Here is a 16,847-nt window from a genome sequence, read left to right as displayed (position 1 = left end):
ACTCTCAATACAACCCCTGTAGAATGTGATGAGGATGGGGGGGTGGGAGATGGACTTTCCTCAGCCTTTGCAGAAAGTAGAGACACTGCTGAGCTTTCTTTGCTATGGAGCTGGTGTTGAGACACCAGTTGAGATTCTCCGTCAGGTGAACACTAAGAAATTCGGTGCTCTTACCAATCTCTACCGAGGAACTGTCGATGTTCAGCGGGGAGTGGTCGCTCCGTGCCCTCCTGAAGTCAACAATCATCTCTTTTGTTCACATTCAGAGACAGGTTGTAGGCTCTGCACCAGTCCATTAGCCACTGGATAATGGATATTATTTTCTTGGATTTCCAAAGGGCATTTGATAAAGTGTCACATAAAAGACTTACCCATAAGGTAAGGATGCAGAGAGTTGGGATACATGGGTGTTACTCTGGTTGACAATCAGTGGTGAACGGTGTGTCGCAGGGGTTGGTGCTGGGACTGCAACTGTTCACGATATACATTAACGATCTGGAAGAGGGGACCAAGTGCGGTGTATCTCATTTTGCTGATGATACTAAACTGAGTGGAAAAGCAAATTGTGCAGAAGATACGGAGAATCTGCAGAGAGTTATAGATAGGTTAAGTGAGTGGGCAAGGGTCTGGCAGATGGAATACAATGTTGGTACATGTGAGGCCATCCACTTTGGAAGGGAAATGGAAGAGCAGACTATTATTTAAATGGTAAAAAATTGCAGCATGCTGCTGTGCAGAGGGACTTAGGAATGCTTTTGCATGAATCACAAAAGGTTGGTTTGCAGGTGCAGCAGGCTATTAAGAAGGCAAATGGGATGTTAGCCTTCATTGCTAGAGGGATTGAACTTAAGAGCAGGGAGGATATGCTGCATCTGGTGAGGCTGCACCAGATAGATGGAGATAAGTCCATGGCCAGGTCAGCCATGATCTTATTGAATGGTGGAGCAGGCTCGATGGGCCAAATGGCTTATTCCTGCTCCTATTCCTTATGTTCTAAATGATGAGGGATCAAAATCCAAACGTGTTGTCATGATTCCTACACAAGGCTCTCTATAATACCGTAAATATCAATGCAGTCAGCTGTTTCTGCAAATCTGAACTCTACTAAAGAGAGAAGATTAATTAGTGACATGGGACAAGAGCAGGTCAGTTTTCTGAATGGGGAGAGATTGTATTCGTTTGATTTTACCATATGATTGGAGACATTAGCTACTTGTGTCTTTTTAATGACATATAATCTAATTATCCAATACAGACTAATCAATTTTAGTCTTGAACATTGACATATCCCTTGGCTTGATTTTAGATTAAGGATTGGGTTAAGGTGTTTCAAAAAATCTGTGGAGCTTCAGAGTTCTGTGTCCCAGAAGATTGTTTAGTTGGCTATATTCATGACATTATCCCCTAAGACATACAGGGATGGCATTGTAGTGGGTTGATAGAACTGAGCAAGAAGAAAATAAAGAAGCTGCAAAAATACAAATGATCTATTTAGCTATTTATTTTCTCACTAATTTATTGTTAAACTTTTATCACAATTATCCTTACAGCTGTTTACATTGGATCCAATTTGGGCCATCAGCTAACTGGAGCAGCCGCATTTTTGGGCCAAAACTCTTAAAGAACAAAACTACTCAAGAGAATTGCATGAATTCCCTCCATTTTTTTTGGAACACTCTGCTGCTTAACTATTGTATGAAGGCAATCCATTATCTGCACTAGGTATCTGTGCTGATGTTGTTGTTTACAGTCAAATCAAAAGAACAAGGCATGCCGCGGGGTCTCGGCCTGAAACATCAACTATTATCTTTTCCACAGATGCTACCTGGCCTGCTGAGTTCTTCCAGCATTTTGTGTCAGTGTTCACTGGATTACTACCTCTGTCAATAACAGTTAGGAACTAATACACAAATTTATAGTACTGTAGTAGTATTGTCAGTGTTCTAATTTGTTCTGTTTTTAATTTAAATACATAATTAGTTACTCAGTTAAATGGTAGTTTGTTTTTTTTATATCTTGTTATATACTTCCATGAAACTTTGGCTAGCTGGGGAACTGCTTAATTGGGCCAAAATGTACTGGTCCCGATGTGTTCCAATTAACTGGAATCCAATATATATTGTTAATGTAATCTAACATAACACCTTCTCAGTCTCACTAAATGTAAAATTCTCTGTTGTACATAATATGGTGGTGGTATATATTTTGTAGCTTTTGCAATTTCTCCCAAAGCCATCAGGAAGATGAGCAACTCCCATGTAACAGTACAGTTTGTTGAGTCAAAAGAATTGCACGAGAGAACATATAACACTTGCAATCCCTGCACGTGGTCTGTTTCACTGAATAGCTTATTCAAGCCCATGATGCTGAAAGGGTATTTCTCATTTAGAACTGGGGACATAGATTCAGAGTAGGAGATTGCCACTTCAGAAACAGGTGAAGAAGAATTTATTCTGAATGTTTAAGGCATAAATCAGCAACAGCTGACGTAGAAGGGATCTAGGGATATGGGGAAAAAGAGGGAAACTTTATTGAGATAAGGTTAGATCAACCATGATCTTATTGGATGTCAGAACACCATTTAGGGGGTCATCTGGTTGAATTCTACTTCTGTTTTCATGTTTGTATTTCAGCTTCAACTTGCAATGTGGTGTACATGTTTCGATCTTTAATTAGTGCTCCATAAAAAGTTTAAAGGTTTAGCAATTTTTTTGCTTTTATCACCCAGATCTGCTGTCTACATGATGATTTTCACCTGCTTAGTATTTCCATAATTATCAGATTATATTACATGAGGAGCCATACATCCAGGCTTATCAAGAGTATATAAACTGCTGACAAAAAGAAATTAGAATGGGGAGAATTTTAGTATATTTTTGCTCTCAAAGAATTGTTGAAAGTCATTAAATGATCACAGAAATTGGAACAAAGCTTACTATTTGGTCCAAGTTATGTTACATAAATTCTGGTCTTCCTAAGATTAACCAATTTTTATGTATCTCATCCAGCTCAATTGTTTGCCTAAAATCCAGGACATGTTCCAGCATGCATGGCAGTGGTTGAGACAGGCACTATAGTAGCATTGAAGAAGCACTTGGACAGGTGCATGGAGGGGAGGGGCCCTGAGGCAGCTTGGCCAAATGCCGGAAATTAGGACTATCTGGGTGGACCTTGTACTTGTTGTGAATTCATTGGTCCAAAGGGCATGTAGCCTTGCTGTATTGCTCTGTGCTTTATGATGAGAGGAATCAAGGAATATTGGGACAGGGCAGGAAAATCAGTACTAACAGAACAGATAGAGGGGCTGAATGGCCCTAATTGTTATATTTCTTATTAAATTATTCACATAGCAATCATTAAGATTACAAAATGTATATTTTGAAAAACCTCATATGGATAATCAACCAGGCATGTTATACTGTATGTAGCTTACCTCTCTCTGTCTGTCCTGGGTATTTTGCAGTCACTTTCTGTGTATAGCTATTTCTCAGCTGTGTGAGGAACTGTTCAGCTGATAAATGTAAAATACATTCTCCTTCTGTACATTTACCCCAGAATGACAGGACTGATTTGATATTCTTTGATCTTGGAATGACTGAAACAAAAGAAGTTAGAATTAGCATTATAAGGAATTTTGAGAATAATTTAAAGCATCTCAATTTGCTCTTTTTCTGTTCTACTAATTCCAGCACTGTTATTACTTCATAATGATAATTTATTTCTCTTATCAAGAAGAATAACATCCTTAATATTTAAATCTGGAAGCAAATTATCAGGGATTTCAACTTTTTAAGGAATTTAATAGAGCTAAAGGGGAAATAGATTATTTTTTACATTCTAAAATGTCTCCTGAAGTTAAATGACCTTATACCATCTATTGCAACAGTGCCTCCATTATGTAATAGCTCAAGAATTATAAACACTTCACAAATGGTTTTCATAATTCATCATCATCATCATGTGTTGTGTCAAAGATGTAGGCGATCATGGTCCTCTATGTCATTGTAGAGATCTGTTTCCACTTTGATAATGAAAGAGCCTTTTTTTGTTGACCAGTGTCAAAAAATCCAAATTAAATTCAATGTGATTCAATGTTGTAAAACATAAAACCTGAAAACTTTGGGGGGGGGGGGTGGGAGTGAATACTTTTTATAGGCACTGTAGCTCTTCATGCTCCAAATCAGTGTTTCTGAGCTCAGGTGCAGCATTTGGTAGAGGCTGAAATTGTCCTGGATCATACCATGTGGGCATCGATCATCTTAGGTGTCAGAGGATTTCACACAGTATGTAAGCAGCTATCCAAGAGAAGCGTGTAGGAATCTTGAAACTAGTACTCACAAAGTGCACTTGAAAACTTTGAGGTAGTTAGGAAACAGAGAAAAGGGAGGGCGCAGTTTTAATTAGAGAAGGTTTTATGATGCTGGTGAAGGAAGGATGTTCTTGAGTGGTAAAGACCAAACTCATTAGGTAAGAGTTAAGAAATGAGATGCGCTGTTACTCTGTTGGATATATTTGATAGACCACCAAACTCTGGGGTGCGGGGGAGACAGAAATCTACAGTGGAATCACTATGAAGTGGAAGATGTGTAGAAGAAAGCTAATCAACCCAAAATATTAAGTCTACATCTCTTTCTACAGATGTTCACACATGCTGCCTGACCTCTTGAATTTTCCAGAGCTTCGCACTTCTATTTTAATAAACACAAAATTGTTAATTACTGCAGATTGCCATTCATCACGGCATCTATTACTCTCTTTTGAATAGATTAGCTGTTACTGTGTTATATCTAACCTTGTGCAGATTCAAACGTTTGATGTTCAAAGTTCAAAATAAAATTTATTATCAGAGTACATACATGTTACCACATACAGCCCTGAGATTATTCTTCTGTGGGCATAATTAGAAAATCTATAGAACAGTAACTGTAAACATTAGGAACTGCAAACCAACTGTGCAAATGCAGAGATAAATAAGTAATAAAAAATAACGAGTGTGAAGTAACAATATATCAGAGTCCTTAAATGAGTGTAGCTATACCCTTTTGTTCAAGAGCCTGACGGTTGAGGGGTAGTAACTGATCTTGAGTTCTGAGGCACCTGTGTCTTCAAACTGATGGCAGCAGCAAAAAAAGAGCCTGGCCTGGGTAGTGAGGATCTTTGATGATGGGCGCTGCTTTTCTTCTGCAATGCTTCATGTTGATGTGCCCAATGGTTGGGAGGGTTTTACCCATGATGTACTGGTCTGAATCCATTAACTTTTGTAGGACTTTCCACTCAATTGCATTGGTGTTCCCATAATGCAGCCAGTCAGCGCACTTCCTATAGAAGCTTGCCAAGGTTTTTGATGACAGGCCAAATCTCCACAGACTACTGAGGAAGTGGAGGCGCTGTTGTGCTTTCTTTCCTACTATATTTATATGATGGGTCCAGGATAGTTCCTCTGAAATAGTGACACTGAGGAATTTAAAGTTACTGACCCTCTCCATCCCTGATCCTCTGATAATTATTGGCTCATGAACCTCTGGTTTCCCTCTCCTGAAGTTTACAATTAGTTCCTTGGTCTTACTGACATTGAGTGAGAGGTTGTTGTTATTGCACCACTCAGCCAAGTTTTCAGTCTCCCTCCTGTATGCTGATTCATCACCCGCTTTGATACAGCCCACAACAGTGGTGTCATCAGCAAACAGCATATGGTGTTGGAGCTGTACTTAGCCACATAGTCACAGCTGTTAAGCAAGCAGAGCAGGGGGGCTAAGCACACATCCCTGCAGTGCTTCTGTGCTGATGGAGATTGTGAAGGAGATGTTTTTGCCAATCCGAACTGACTGGGGTCTACAAGTGAGGAAATCCAGGATCAAATTGCACAAGGGGTTATTGAGGTCCAGATCTTGTAATTTACTGATAAGTTTTGAGGGAATGCTGGTGTTAAGTGCCGAGCTGTAATCGATAAAGATTATCTTGATGTATGCATCTTTGCTGTCCAGATGCTTCAGGGTTGTGTGAAGAGCCAATGAGATGGCATCCATTGTAACCCTGTTGTTTCATTAGGAAAATTGGAACAGTTCCAAGTCATCACTCAGCCAGGAACCAAGATGCTTCAACAACAGCATCTTAAAATACTTCATCACTGTGAATGTAAATGCTATTGGGAAATATCCATTGAGCAGGTTACCACACTTTTCTAGGACACTGGTATGATTGAAGCATGCTTGAAGCAGGTGAGTACCACACACTGCCAGAGCGACAGGTTGAAGATATCCATGCATTCAAAGCCAGTTGGTTGGCAGAGGTCTTCAGTACTCAGCCAGGTACTCCATCTGGACCGGATTCACTCTCTTGAAGGCAACCCACACATCATCTTCAGATACTGAGACCAAAGGATCATCATGGGGGTGTGCGATATTTCTTCCCTGTTCCAGTGGTCAAAGCAAGCATAGGAGGCATTGAGCTCATTTGGAAGCAAAGCTCTGCTATCTCCGATGTTGTAAGATTTGGCTTTATTGGAGGTTATGATATTCAAACCCTGCCAAAGCTGTCAAGCATCCCTTGTTGATTCTAGTCTAGTCCGGAATCTTCACTTTGCCTGAGAGATGGCTTTCCAGAGATCATACCTGTACCTCTTGTAGCATTCTTGATCTCCAGATTTGAATGCCTTTGATCTGGCTCTTAGCAGGTTCTGGATTTCACTATTCATCCAGAGCTTCTGACTGGGGAAAACCCTGGAGGATTTCGTGGGGACACCCTCATCCACAGCTGTTTTAATATGTCTGTAACAATCCTAGTGGAATCATTCAGGTTCTCAGGTGGTATCTTGAACACGGCCCAGTCCATTGATTCAAGGCAATCCTATAACCATTCCTCTGCTTCACATGAACACCTCATAGTTGTCTTGCTCTCTGGAGCTTTGCTGTTTTGGCTCTGTTTGTATGCAGGCAGCAGAAGTAGAACCAAATGATCTGACTTGACAAAATGTGGTCTCAGAAAGGAGCAACAGGCATTCTTTATTGTGGTGTAGCAGTGGTCTAGTGTGTTGAGACCTCTAGTGAAACAGGTTACGTGCTGGTGATAACTGGATAGGGATTTCTTCAAATAGACTGGTTAAAGCCACCAACTATAATTGAAAGGTTTCTTAAGGTTGTTGTTGCTGGAGGAATTAAAGGGGCCAATCTCTCACTACCTATTAAATGCTCCCAATGGCATGTGTCTCGAATAGCATTTGACAGCAAAGTCCAGCTCCTGGTCTTCCCGTGTGGCTTAGCTACTGAGCCTGGAGGAATCATTTCTACTGACAGGAGAAGGGACAATTGAGGATTACTGGCACCTTAAAACCAGATGCTTTGGGTAGATGGGGCTCGTCAGCTATGGTTGGCAGCTCATCTGGGAGAAGGAAAATACTGATCTCAAACCTCCGCTGCCTTGTGGCTATACCAACTCATGAAGAAGGCTTCTGGAGTAAACCCCCGAGGGAAAAATCCAGAGCTAGAGTGCCTAAGGCAATCCTACATTGAGTTCAATGCTGACTGGCAACTCCTGCAACTTTGCTGGTACCAAATTGTTTCGATCTCTGCCATTCCTTTAGGTTCATCAAATGCATGAAGAGGGGGAGCTTGCTACATGGGCAACAGCTTGCTCTCCATATTGTACTGCCCAGGCTTGTGTATCTAGACAGCTAGGACGCAATATCCATGGTTGACTCTGACCAAAAGAGGCCTCAGACTCAGAGATAATTTGGATTGTGTCAGAATGGGCTGTTTCTTGTTTTCAGACAGCATTGTGAAGTTTCGTGAGTGCTTGTTTATAATCAGCCGCCAGTGGTATGTAAACAGTAGTCAGAATCACGTATGAGACCTCCCAAGGCAAATAGAATGGTCTATATTTAATTGTTAGTTGTTCTAAGTCAGGGGAACAAGAAGTCAACAGAACCCCAACACCCATGCACAAATGAGAATTGACTAAAAGGCATACGCCACAACCTCTTTCATAGAAACATAGAAAACCTACAGCACAATACAGACCCTTCAGCCCACAAAGCTGTACCGAACATGTCCTTACCTTAGAAATTACCTAGGGTTACCCATAGTCCTCTATTTTTCTGAGCTCCATGCACTTGTACAGAAGTCTCTTAAAAGACCCTATGGTATCCACATCCACCACTGTTGCTGGCAGCCCATTACACACACTCACTACTCTCTGTGTAAAAAACTTATCTCTGACATCTTCTCTGTATCTTCTTCCAAGCACCTTAAAACAGTGCCCTCTTGTGCTAGACATTTCAGCAATGGGAAAAAGCCTCTGACTATCCACACGATCAATGCCTCTCACCAGCTTGTACACCTCTATCAGGTCACCTCTCATCTTCCGTCGCTCCAAGGAGAAAAGGCCAAGTTCACCCAACCTCATCTCATAAGGCATGCTCCCCAATCCAGGCAACATCCTTGAAAATCTCCTCTGCACCCTTTCTATGGTCTCCACATCCTTCCTACAGTGAGGCGACCAAAACTGAGCACAGTACTCCAACTGGAGTCTGACCAGGGTCCTATATAGCTGCTACATTACCTCTCAGCTCCTAAACTCAATCCCATTAATCCTTACCAGAATTCGAGGTTTGATCTCTTCTGAGATTCGGAGGATAGGTTTCCTACACATTTAGGTATATGTATTACATCTATTTAACATCTGCTTATTCAAAAGAAAAAAATGCTCATATTCATTTATTCCTGGATCTACTTGATTGTGTCATAATTTTTTAAAGCATGAGAAATCTGTAATGTAAACTACACACAAAATGCTGGAGGAATTCAGCATGTCAGGCAGCACCAATAAGGGGAACAAACTGTCGATGTTACAGGCTGAGACCCTCCATCTGGAATGTCAACTGTTCATTTCCATCCACTGATGCTGCCTGACTTGTTGAGTTACTCCAGCATTTTGTATTCCTCAAGCTTTCCAGCATCTGTAATTTGCAAGAATTTTTTTGTGTGTGTAAATGTAAGTTATATTTTTAATTGATTCATCCTGGAGTTATTACTACAACTGAAGGTGTGCTGTGCACCTGTAATTTTCAACATGAATAAATAAATGTTAAATTGAGATAAGATGAGCTATGTTGAATAATGGTGGCATTTTTCGTTATGCTAATCAGCCAACCAATTCAAGATAAACAACAAGTCATTAAATAGAATTTTAGAATGGCATTTTGGCATGTGATGTCATACAATAACAAACAAGAGCTGTTGAGGACATGCCCAATAAATTTTATAAAATGTAAGAAAGTCTTTTATCTTATAACCTGTCGAAACTTTTCAACAAAAATAAAAAGGGAAATTAATCCAAAATATTATAATTCTGGTAAAGCTTGCTAGCCTTGGTATCCTTCCTACTTGTCAATACATTCTAAGCATCATTGCAAACAATATGTCATCGAACCAACTGCTCTGAGTCTTTCTCTCCTTAACTCAGTGATGATATATTCTACACAATTGTGATTATTTTCTACAAACCTTCTTCCACTGATTTAATATTTTCTGACTTCTCATAACAGAATGGAGCTAGAGCTTCCAACACCTGGATCTGCTGAGAGAGTTCCTCTAATATACAGTTCTCAATGACCAATACAGAATCAATTGATGAAAATCTCTGAAATGGAAATAAAATTATTTGTGAGGTTTAGGAACCAAGATATTGTGAAGGTCACAGTTAAAAAGAATATGCAAGGTACACCAAATATGATGATAGGCAAAATATACATAGTAAAATACACCTTGTAAACAGTATTCTCATCCAGCTCATCAGCTTTACTAAATATTGTTATATCATTAATAGTAGCCTAACAGTGTAGCTAAAGAGTTAATAGAATTCATGTGAAATAAGATCAAGAATAAGCCATACTGCCATCAAGCCTGCTCTGTTATACAATGACATGTCTTTTACATCAAATTCACATTTTTCATCACACCCACACCCACATCCTTCCTTTTGCTCAAGTTCAAGACTGTAAGGAGCAGAAACCTCTATCCTTGTATATGCCTTAAGTGGCACTTCAAGCCATGTGCTGAACTTTGGTGTTTACTAACTATTTTTCTTGTCTATTTTGAAAACTTCAGACGAATGTATGAAAGTAGATTGTTACAGTATCCTTTTTGGATGAGTTAGTCTTTACAATATAAACACACAGCTGGATGACATTAAATAAAAGCAAAAGAGAGAACTGAATTTTCTCTAAAGCTGTCCCTGAAGTGAACTATCTTCACTTCCTTCCCACTAGTGTCAGTGTTAAGGAAGCCAAATACATTAATTTCAATAGGACTACAATATAAAGCAAGGGTATAATGCTGAGGCTTTATAAAGCATTAGTCAATCCATACTTGGGAGTTTTTCAGCAGTTTTGGACCCCTTATCTAAGAAAAGATGTACTGGCATTGGAGATAGTCCAGAAGAGGTTCATGAAAATCATCCTGGGAATGAAAGGGTTAATGTGTGAAGAGCGTTTGATGGTTGTTGGCCTGTACACACTGGAATTTAGAAGAATGAGGGGGATATCTTATTGAAACCTACTGAATATTGAAAGATGCAAATAAAGAGGACGTGGAGAGGTTGTTACCAGTAGTGGGAGAGTCTAGGATCAGAGAGCACTGCCTCAGAATTCAAAGACTTTCCTTTAGAATAGAGATGAGGAGGTATTACTTTAGCCAGAAGGTGGTAAATCTGTGGAGTTCATTGCCACAGACAGCCATGGAGGTCAAGTCATTACCGATATTGAAAGTGGAGTTTGATAGGTTCCTGATTAGTCAGGGTATCAGAGGTTATGGAGAGAAGGGGGTTGAGAGGGATGATAAATCAGCTATGAAGGAATGGTGGAGCAGACTCAAAGGGCCAATTGGCCTAATATCTGCTCCTATGTCTTATGGTCTTATCCCAAATACAGAGACACAGATTATTTCATATTGTCCTAGCTCCACACAACTATTGATGGTTTGGACAAATAACTATCATTATAACCAGTCAAGTGAGCTATCCCAAACACAGGATAGGCAATGCATTTCACTTGTCTCTGCCTCTAACACTCATTGGACAAGTAATTATCAGTATAACTGGTAAAATCGCAAATTAAAAAAAATTGACTTCACAGAGGCCTATCTGGCCTCACATTATATTACAAAGCTTGGGAAGAGTTGATACTCAGAAAAATCTCTAATTCACCACAAGGAGCATTTTCTTTCTAAAATTCCCTCTGCTTTCTCCGTCCTCAATCGCGAAGATAGGATCCACAATGGATTTTTATTTATTGCTGGCAAAATTTGCACTTAAACAAAATGAGATGAAATCAGAATTGTTGTGCTCATCCTGATCACATGCAGATCACTGATTGGCTGGACATCCAGGGAAATTACCCATGTAAAGCAATATGCCTCCAGTAAAATTTGTAATTGGTTTATTATTGTCACGTGCTGTGTGAGGTACATCATATAGGCTTGCCATATAGATTGTTTTAAAAACATAACTGCATAGAGGTAGTAAAAAGAGGAAAGCAATACAGAATTCGGAATTACAGTTATAGAGAAAGTGCAAAGCAGGAAGACAAAAAGGTGCAAGTGCCATGACGTGGTAGTTTGTGAGATCAAGAGCACCTTTAACATAAAAAAGGTTCATTCAAGTGTCTTATACCACCAGGATAGAAGTATATTTTCCTGCTAATATATTTCCTGTTACATCATTCACCATTGGTTCCTTTTACTCTGACAAGAGAATTCATATTTGAATACATTGATAGCATTTTCACTGAACTCTCAACACCCATATCAGCAATAACAAATATCCTATGACAATTCTCAGAGGAATAATGACCAAAAAATATCCTGCCAAGGCAGAGATTAGGAATCAAGACCAAATGACCAAATTAAAGGACTTAATTAAAGATAAGATTTTAGAGAGGGTTTTAAAATGAGATAACACAGGAAGTGAGGCAAAGTATATAGGGAAATAATTCAGACTACAATGTTGAAAATGTCAACATTGGATCAAAGAGAGAGTCTGTGCATAGAAAACCTGAACTGGAAAATCATTCATATGCAAAACTATTTAAACTTCAAAATGGAAGTTTGAATTTGCGGCACTGGAGTTACAAAGCCGATGTTGGTTATGGGAGCATATATGATGAAAGAATAGGAGTTAATTCATAACAGCATAGAATTACTAATGAACAGGTTGAACTGACAAGATGGAGTATTGGTGGAGAGGGAATTACTATGACAAGTTCACCAAGGATGGTTCAATATAAAATGTAGAGGGGCAAAGATTGAGGATAAAATGAGGATATAAGAAGTAGTGGGGTGAGGTTGTGAAGCTAATGAAGAATGAAGGATTGGAAGGTCTGTTTGGTTACAGGTAGATTGTCAGTGTTGTAAATTTACGTTCAGTTTGAGGTGGTAGCCAGAGGAGGGTGGGGGATGGAATCAGGAGAAAAGATAATGAATTTGTGGCAGAGACTGAAAACTGACTTAAGAATTTCAATACTTAATGTAAGGAAGCAATCTTTCAAGATCGCAACTGAGTTAAAGCAATAAAGGTGACAGTGGATAATACTAAAAAAATGAAGTGGATGGAGAATCCTGAGGAAATATATTGAGTAAGGTACTCTGTTTCAAGATAGGAATATATAGGAGCATATTCTTAAAAACAAATTCTGTTAGAGGAAATATAGCATATCTCAACACTTCAAATAACCATTTGATGAATTAATTTAGGGTAAATTTCCAAAATCTGGACAACATAGTGCTAGGATTACTTATACTATGAATACTACCTGTAGAAGCCTCTTGCATATCTGCAGGTGTGCTAAAAGGATGTTATCAAGACACAGGTTCCTTGATGTCAGGGCAAATGATCCTGCTGCCTTAATTCCTAAATCTCCACTCTTGGTAAACTGACAAACATTACTTTTATTGTATGTGCCATATCTGTAAAACAAGGGAGTACAAATGAAAAATAAATTGAATAAACAGTTCTCACAGCATTCAAGCAATTAAGTTTTAGAATTTAATTAAAAATAAGATCATAAGATATAGGAGCAGAATTAGGCCATTTAGCCCATCAAGTCTGCTCCGCAATTTTCCTCTCAGCCCCAGTCTCCTGCCTTCTCCTTTATTCCTCCATGCCCTATCAGCCTCTGCCTTAAATACACATACAGATACACATACACATGGCCTCCACAGCTGCCTGTGGCAAAGAATTCCACAGATTCACCACTCCCTGGGTGAAGAAATTCCTCCTCATCTCTGTACTAAAAAGATGCCCCTCTATTCTGAGGCTGTGTCATTAGCCTCTCCCACCATAGAAAATATCCTCTCAACATCCACCCTATCAAGGCCTTTCAGCACTCGATAGCTTTCAATGAGGTCAACCCTCATTCTTCTGAATTCTAATGAATACAGGCCCAGAGCTGTCAAATGCTCTTCATGTGACAGCCCACTCAATCCTGGTATGATTCATGAATCTCACAGCACTCAAGATATTTTAGAATTTAATTAAAAATAAGGAAACCCTAGTTGGGACCAAAACATAAGAATATATTTAAAAACATATAACTGTAGTAAAAACTATTGTGGCCTAGTTTATGTGAATCAAATCTACAGCATTCAGTAATGTTCCAGCTGCTCATCTATTTGTCTTACTAATTTGGTTTTCTTGACTCCTTATATATTTTTTTCAATTTAATTTCACTTTAAACACCAAATTATTGATCTAGTTTTGGACCAGAGCTAATTATTGTAATTTTATTTTCATTTTTAGAGGTACATAGCACAGAAACTTGGTCTACACTGTTCATGCCACCCACCAGGTAAACATCTATACTAATAGTATTTACATGCCTTGGTGATTGAAACAGCTCATCCAGATAACTTTTTGGATGTTGTGACATGAGTGCCTCTTCAATTCTTTCCTTCAACACTTGATTCTTTCTTAACTATCTGTAATTAGTTCTTGAAAAGCACATAGAACAGTGCAGCACAGGAAAAGGCCCACCAGGCTAAAAATATGCACCAAATGCAATGCTGCATTAAACTAACACTCTTCTATCTGCACCTGACCCACATCTCTCCATTCACTGCATATTCAAATGTCTATCTGCTTCTACCACTCCCCCGGAAGCCAGTTTCAAGCTTTTCAAGTCTCTACATAAAAAAACCTGCCTCACACATCTCCTTTAAACTTTCCTTCTCTTATCTTAAAGCATATCATCTCGTACTTGACACTTCTGCCCTGGGAGAGAAAGATTCTGACTATTTATCTATGCCTGTTATAATCTTATAAACTTCTATCAGGACTACCCCCTCAGAGAAAGCAATCCAAGTTTGTCCCACCTCTTCATATACATCATAACCCCTAGTCCAAGCAACATCCTGATAACCCTCTTCCGCACCCTCTCTGAAACCTCCAGTTTCTTCCTGTACCTGATACCACCTTCTTCCTTGTACTAATGTTCCAATGTTTGAGTGTGATTATTTAGAAAGTACCATGTTATTTATTCTTTTCACTCTGATGCTCGATGCCCTGGTTGTCTCACTATGACTAGGGGTACTCTGCCAAGTTTTGTTTGGCTGAACCGTACAGAGGAAAGCCTAAATAGATATACTGGGTTATAAGAAATACTAGCCCACTCTAACTCTTGCTACTGTACTTTCATTATAATCCTAAATTTAGGTTTCTTGTTACTTGTAGAAATAATGATTTTCATACTTGTCTTCTCATAATTGTAGCCTCTCTTCATAAGTTGACTGATTAAGCCTTGGTTTCATCCTGTTGGACCGATTCCAAGGCCCTCATGGAGCACACACAAAATTCTTGAGTAACGCAGCAAGTCATGTAGCATCAATGGAGGGGAATAAACAGTTGATGTTTTGGGCTGAGACTCTTCATCAAGATTATCTCACCTACGTATTAGTGCCTCTCACCAATTATATGCCTTGAGTTTTCATGCTTCTGGATGAGCAGGGCTCTGGACATCTGAAACATTACTTCCTCAATTTTGCATTAAGCCTCCTTGATGAGAAAAGCCAAAATACCATTTCCCTTTTAGATGATCACTTCAGCCTCTGCACTAATTTTAGTAATCTGCATATATATGTATACCTACATTATATTGCACCTCCTCAGCTCTTAGCACCTCACCACAATCTGTTTTTCTTGGTTCCAAAGAGACTGATCTAAACATAAGTTTATATCAGCGTAATTTTGTTCACATACTGCACTTCATTAACCACGTTCCATTGCAAGTTCCTACATCCTTATTTATAATTCACTCTGCGTCCTAACTTAATGTATTTACAAACTAGGACCTGAACTCAAACCTCAAATCATCTATATATTTGTGAAAACCCAAGGCCTTCTGAATAAAGCTACTGATCATGTCAATTCAAAATCACACAGAGATATAATGAAAAAAACCCTGTTTTCTTTATTGTGCAAACAGCAAACATTAAAAAAAAACTAAAATAAACCCTTATACCTCCAACTAAGGCAACCAGGGCTTGTACTAATGTAAAAATGTGCATCTGTGAGGTAAAATAAGATAAACAAAAGGTTAAATAACCTTGGCATTCAAATTTATGTTGACTAAAATATACTTGCTTAGAAATCATTTGGCACAATTTAATGTCACAGAATAGTTGTATTGTTCATGGGCCTGTCACTTCAAATTTCCAAGCTGCTAGTCAATTAGGCGTGTCCCTTCACCTCATCTACAGCATGTTCAGGGTGTGGCCTGGTACTGAAGTGAGGAGTGAAGAGGGCCAGCAATTAGAGCTCAGGTCTGATCAGAAGGGAATGACTGGCGATCAGGGACTGCTGGTGACCTGCTAAGTTAGAGCGATGGTGTGTAGTCAGAATTTGGAAGCCAATGGCCAAAGGGAACCAAGTCCACTGTTGGGAGGAGGGCAAAGAAGCAACCTTGAAATTTTGAAGACTGAGGCTAAATATTGCATGGATACTTGGTCAGGTCTTGAGGGGATTACTGGTCAGTGCAGTCTGATGGAGCAGTTATGGTTCCCAGAGGAATTTTAAGTTTTAATAAAACATTAAATGGGCTGGAATAATAACACCAGTTTGAAACCTGTTCCATGACGCCCTTTGCTATACTGTAGCTAGAACTGACCAACTGCAATTGTTCCTTCGGACAAAGTGATATTAATTTACCAGGAAACGTGCATGGCTAATCCAGCAAGTGCACAGTAATGTAATGGTGGGTTTCCAAGAAGTTCACAAATAGAGTTGTAGAATTTGACATGGAAGTTAACAAATTTCACGACACTTGTCGTTGATAATAAACATGGTTCTGATTCTGAAAAACATTGTAATTGTAATCACCTTTGGAAATAAGCATGTTTCCACCATGTGGTCGAACTGAATATCATCATGTAACAATTCTTTGACCTTAAAGCATAGTTGTCAACTTCATTGTTACTTACTTTACATGCTTCATCCTAACACTCCCATTGCATGAAAGATTATCTTCAAGTGAGTCAGCATTTAGGAAATTGAAGCTTTCTAGGACTGTTTCAACATTCAGACTGATAGTAGATGCATTTTTGCTCTCTGCAACTTCTTTCTGTTTATAAAAAACAATGCAGACTTTAATACAAAAGTGTTCCAATTGTTTGTCCAGTCTTTAATAGTTACTGAAAATAATGGGACACACTACTTGTTTATAAATTGCTTCCACATTATATAGCAATGACACCATAAATTCTATTCATTTCTAAGTTCTTTTTAGAGGACTGGACTGCATTTTTCAATTGTACTTATTTGTTTACAACTGGTAATATTCAAAATATTTACTCTGTTATCTGACT

At 38.9% G+C, this 16,847-nt stretch overlaps 1 protein-coding gene across 6 annotated transcripts in view; it reads right to left on the bottom strand.

Annotated features, from left to right (window-relative positions):
* The window catches only part of LOC132399771 (RIPOR family member 3-like), a 187,369-nt gene that overhangs the window by 23,762 nt on the left and 146,760 nt on the right, over window positions 1-16,847 (bottom strand). For 5 of the 6 annotated variants that reach the window (XR_009514068.1, XM_059980503.1, XM_059980502.1 and 2 more), the window contains 4 exons: window positions 16,464-16,603; window positions 12,803-12,956; window positions 9,501-9,636; window positions 3,434-3,595 (listed from right to left, as the gene is read on the bottom strand). Coding sequence is in view for 4 of the 6 variants with exons in the window: in XM_059980503.1 (XP_059836486.1) it covers window positions 3,434-3,595; window positions 9,501-9,636; window positions 12,803-12,956; window positions 16,464-16,603 (592 nt within the window). In the remaining 2 variants the exon portion in view is untranslated. Of the gene's footprint in view, window positions 1-174; window positions 303-3,433; window positions 3,596-9,500; window positions 9,637-12,802; window positions 12,957-16,463; window positions 16,604-16,847 lie in introns of all 6 variants that reach the window. The other variant, XR_009514069.1, reaches the window with a different exon arrangement.

The sequence above is a fragment of the Hypanus sabinus genome, chromosome 9 (genome assembly GCF_030144855.1).
Source record: "Hypanus sabinus isolate sHypSab1 chromosome 9, sHypSab1.hap1, whole genome shotgun sequence".
NCBI lineage: Eukaryota > Metazoa > Chordata > Chondrichthyes > Myliobatiformes > Dasyatidae > Hypanus > Hypanus sabinus.
Note: the sequence above shows the minus strand (reverse complement) of the source record. Positions and strands in the feature narration are given on the sequence as shown.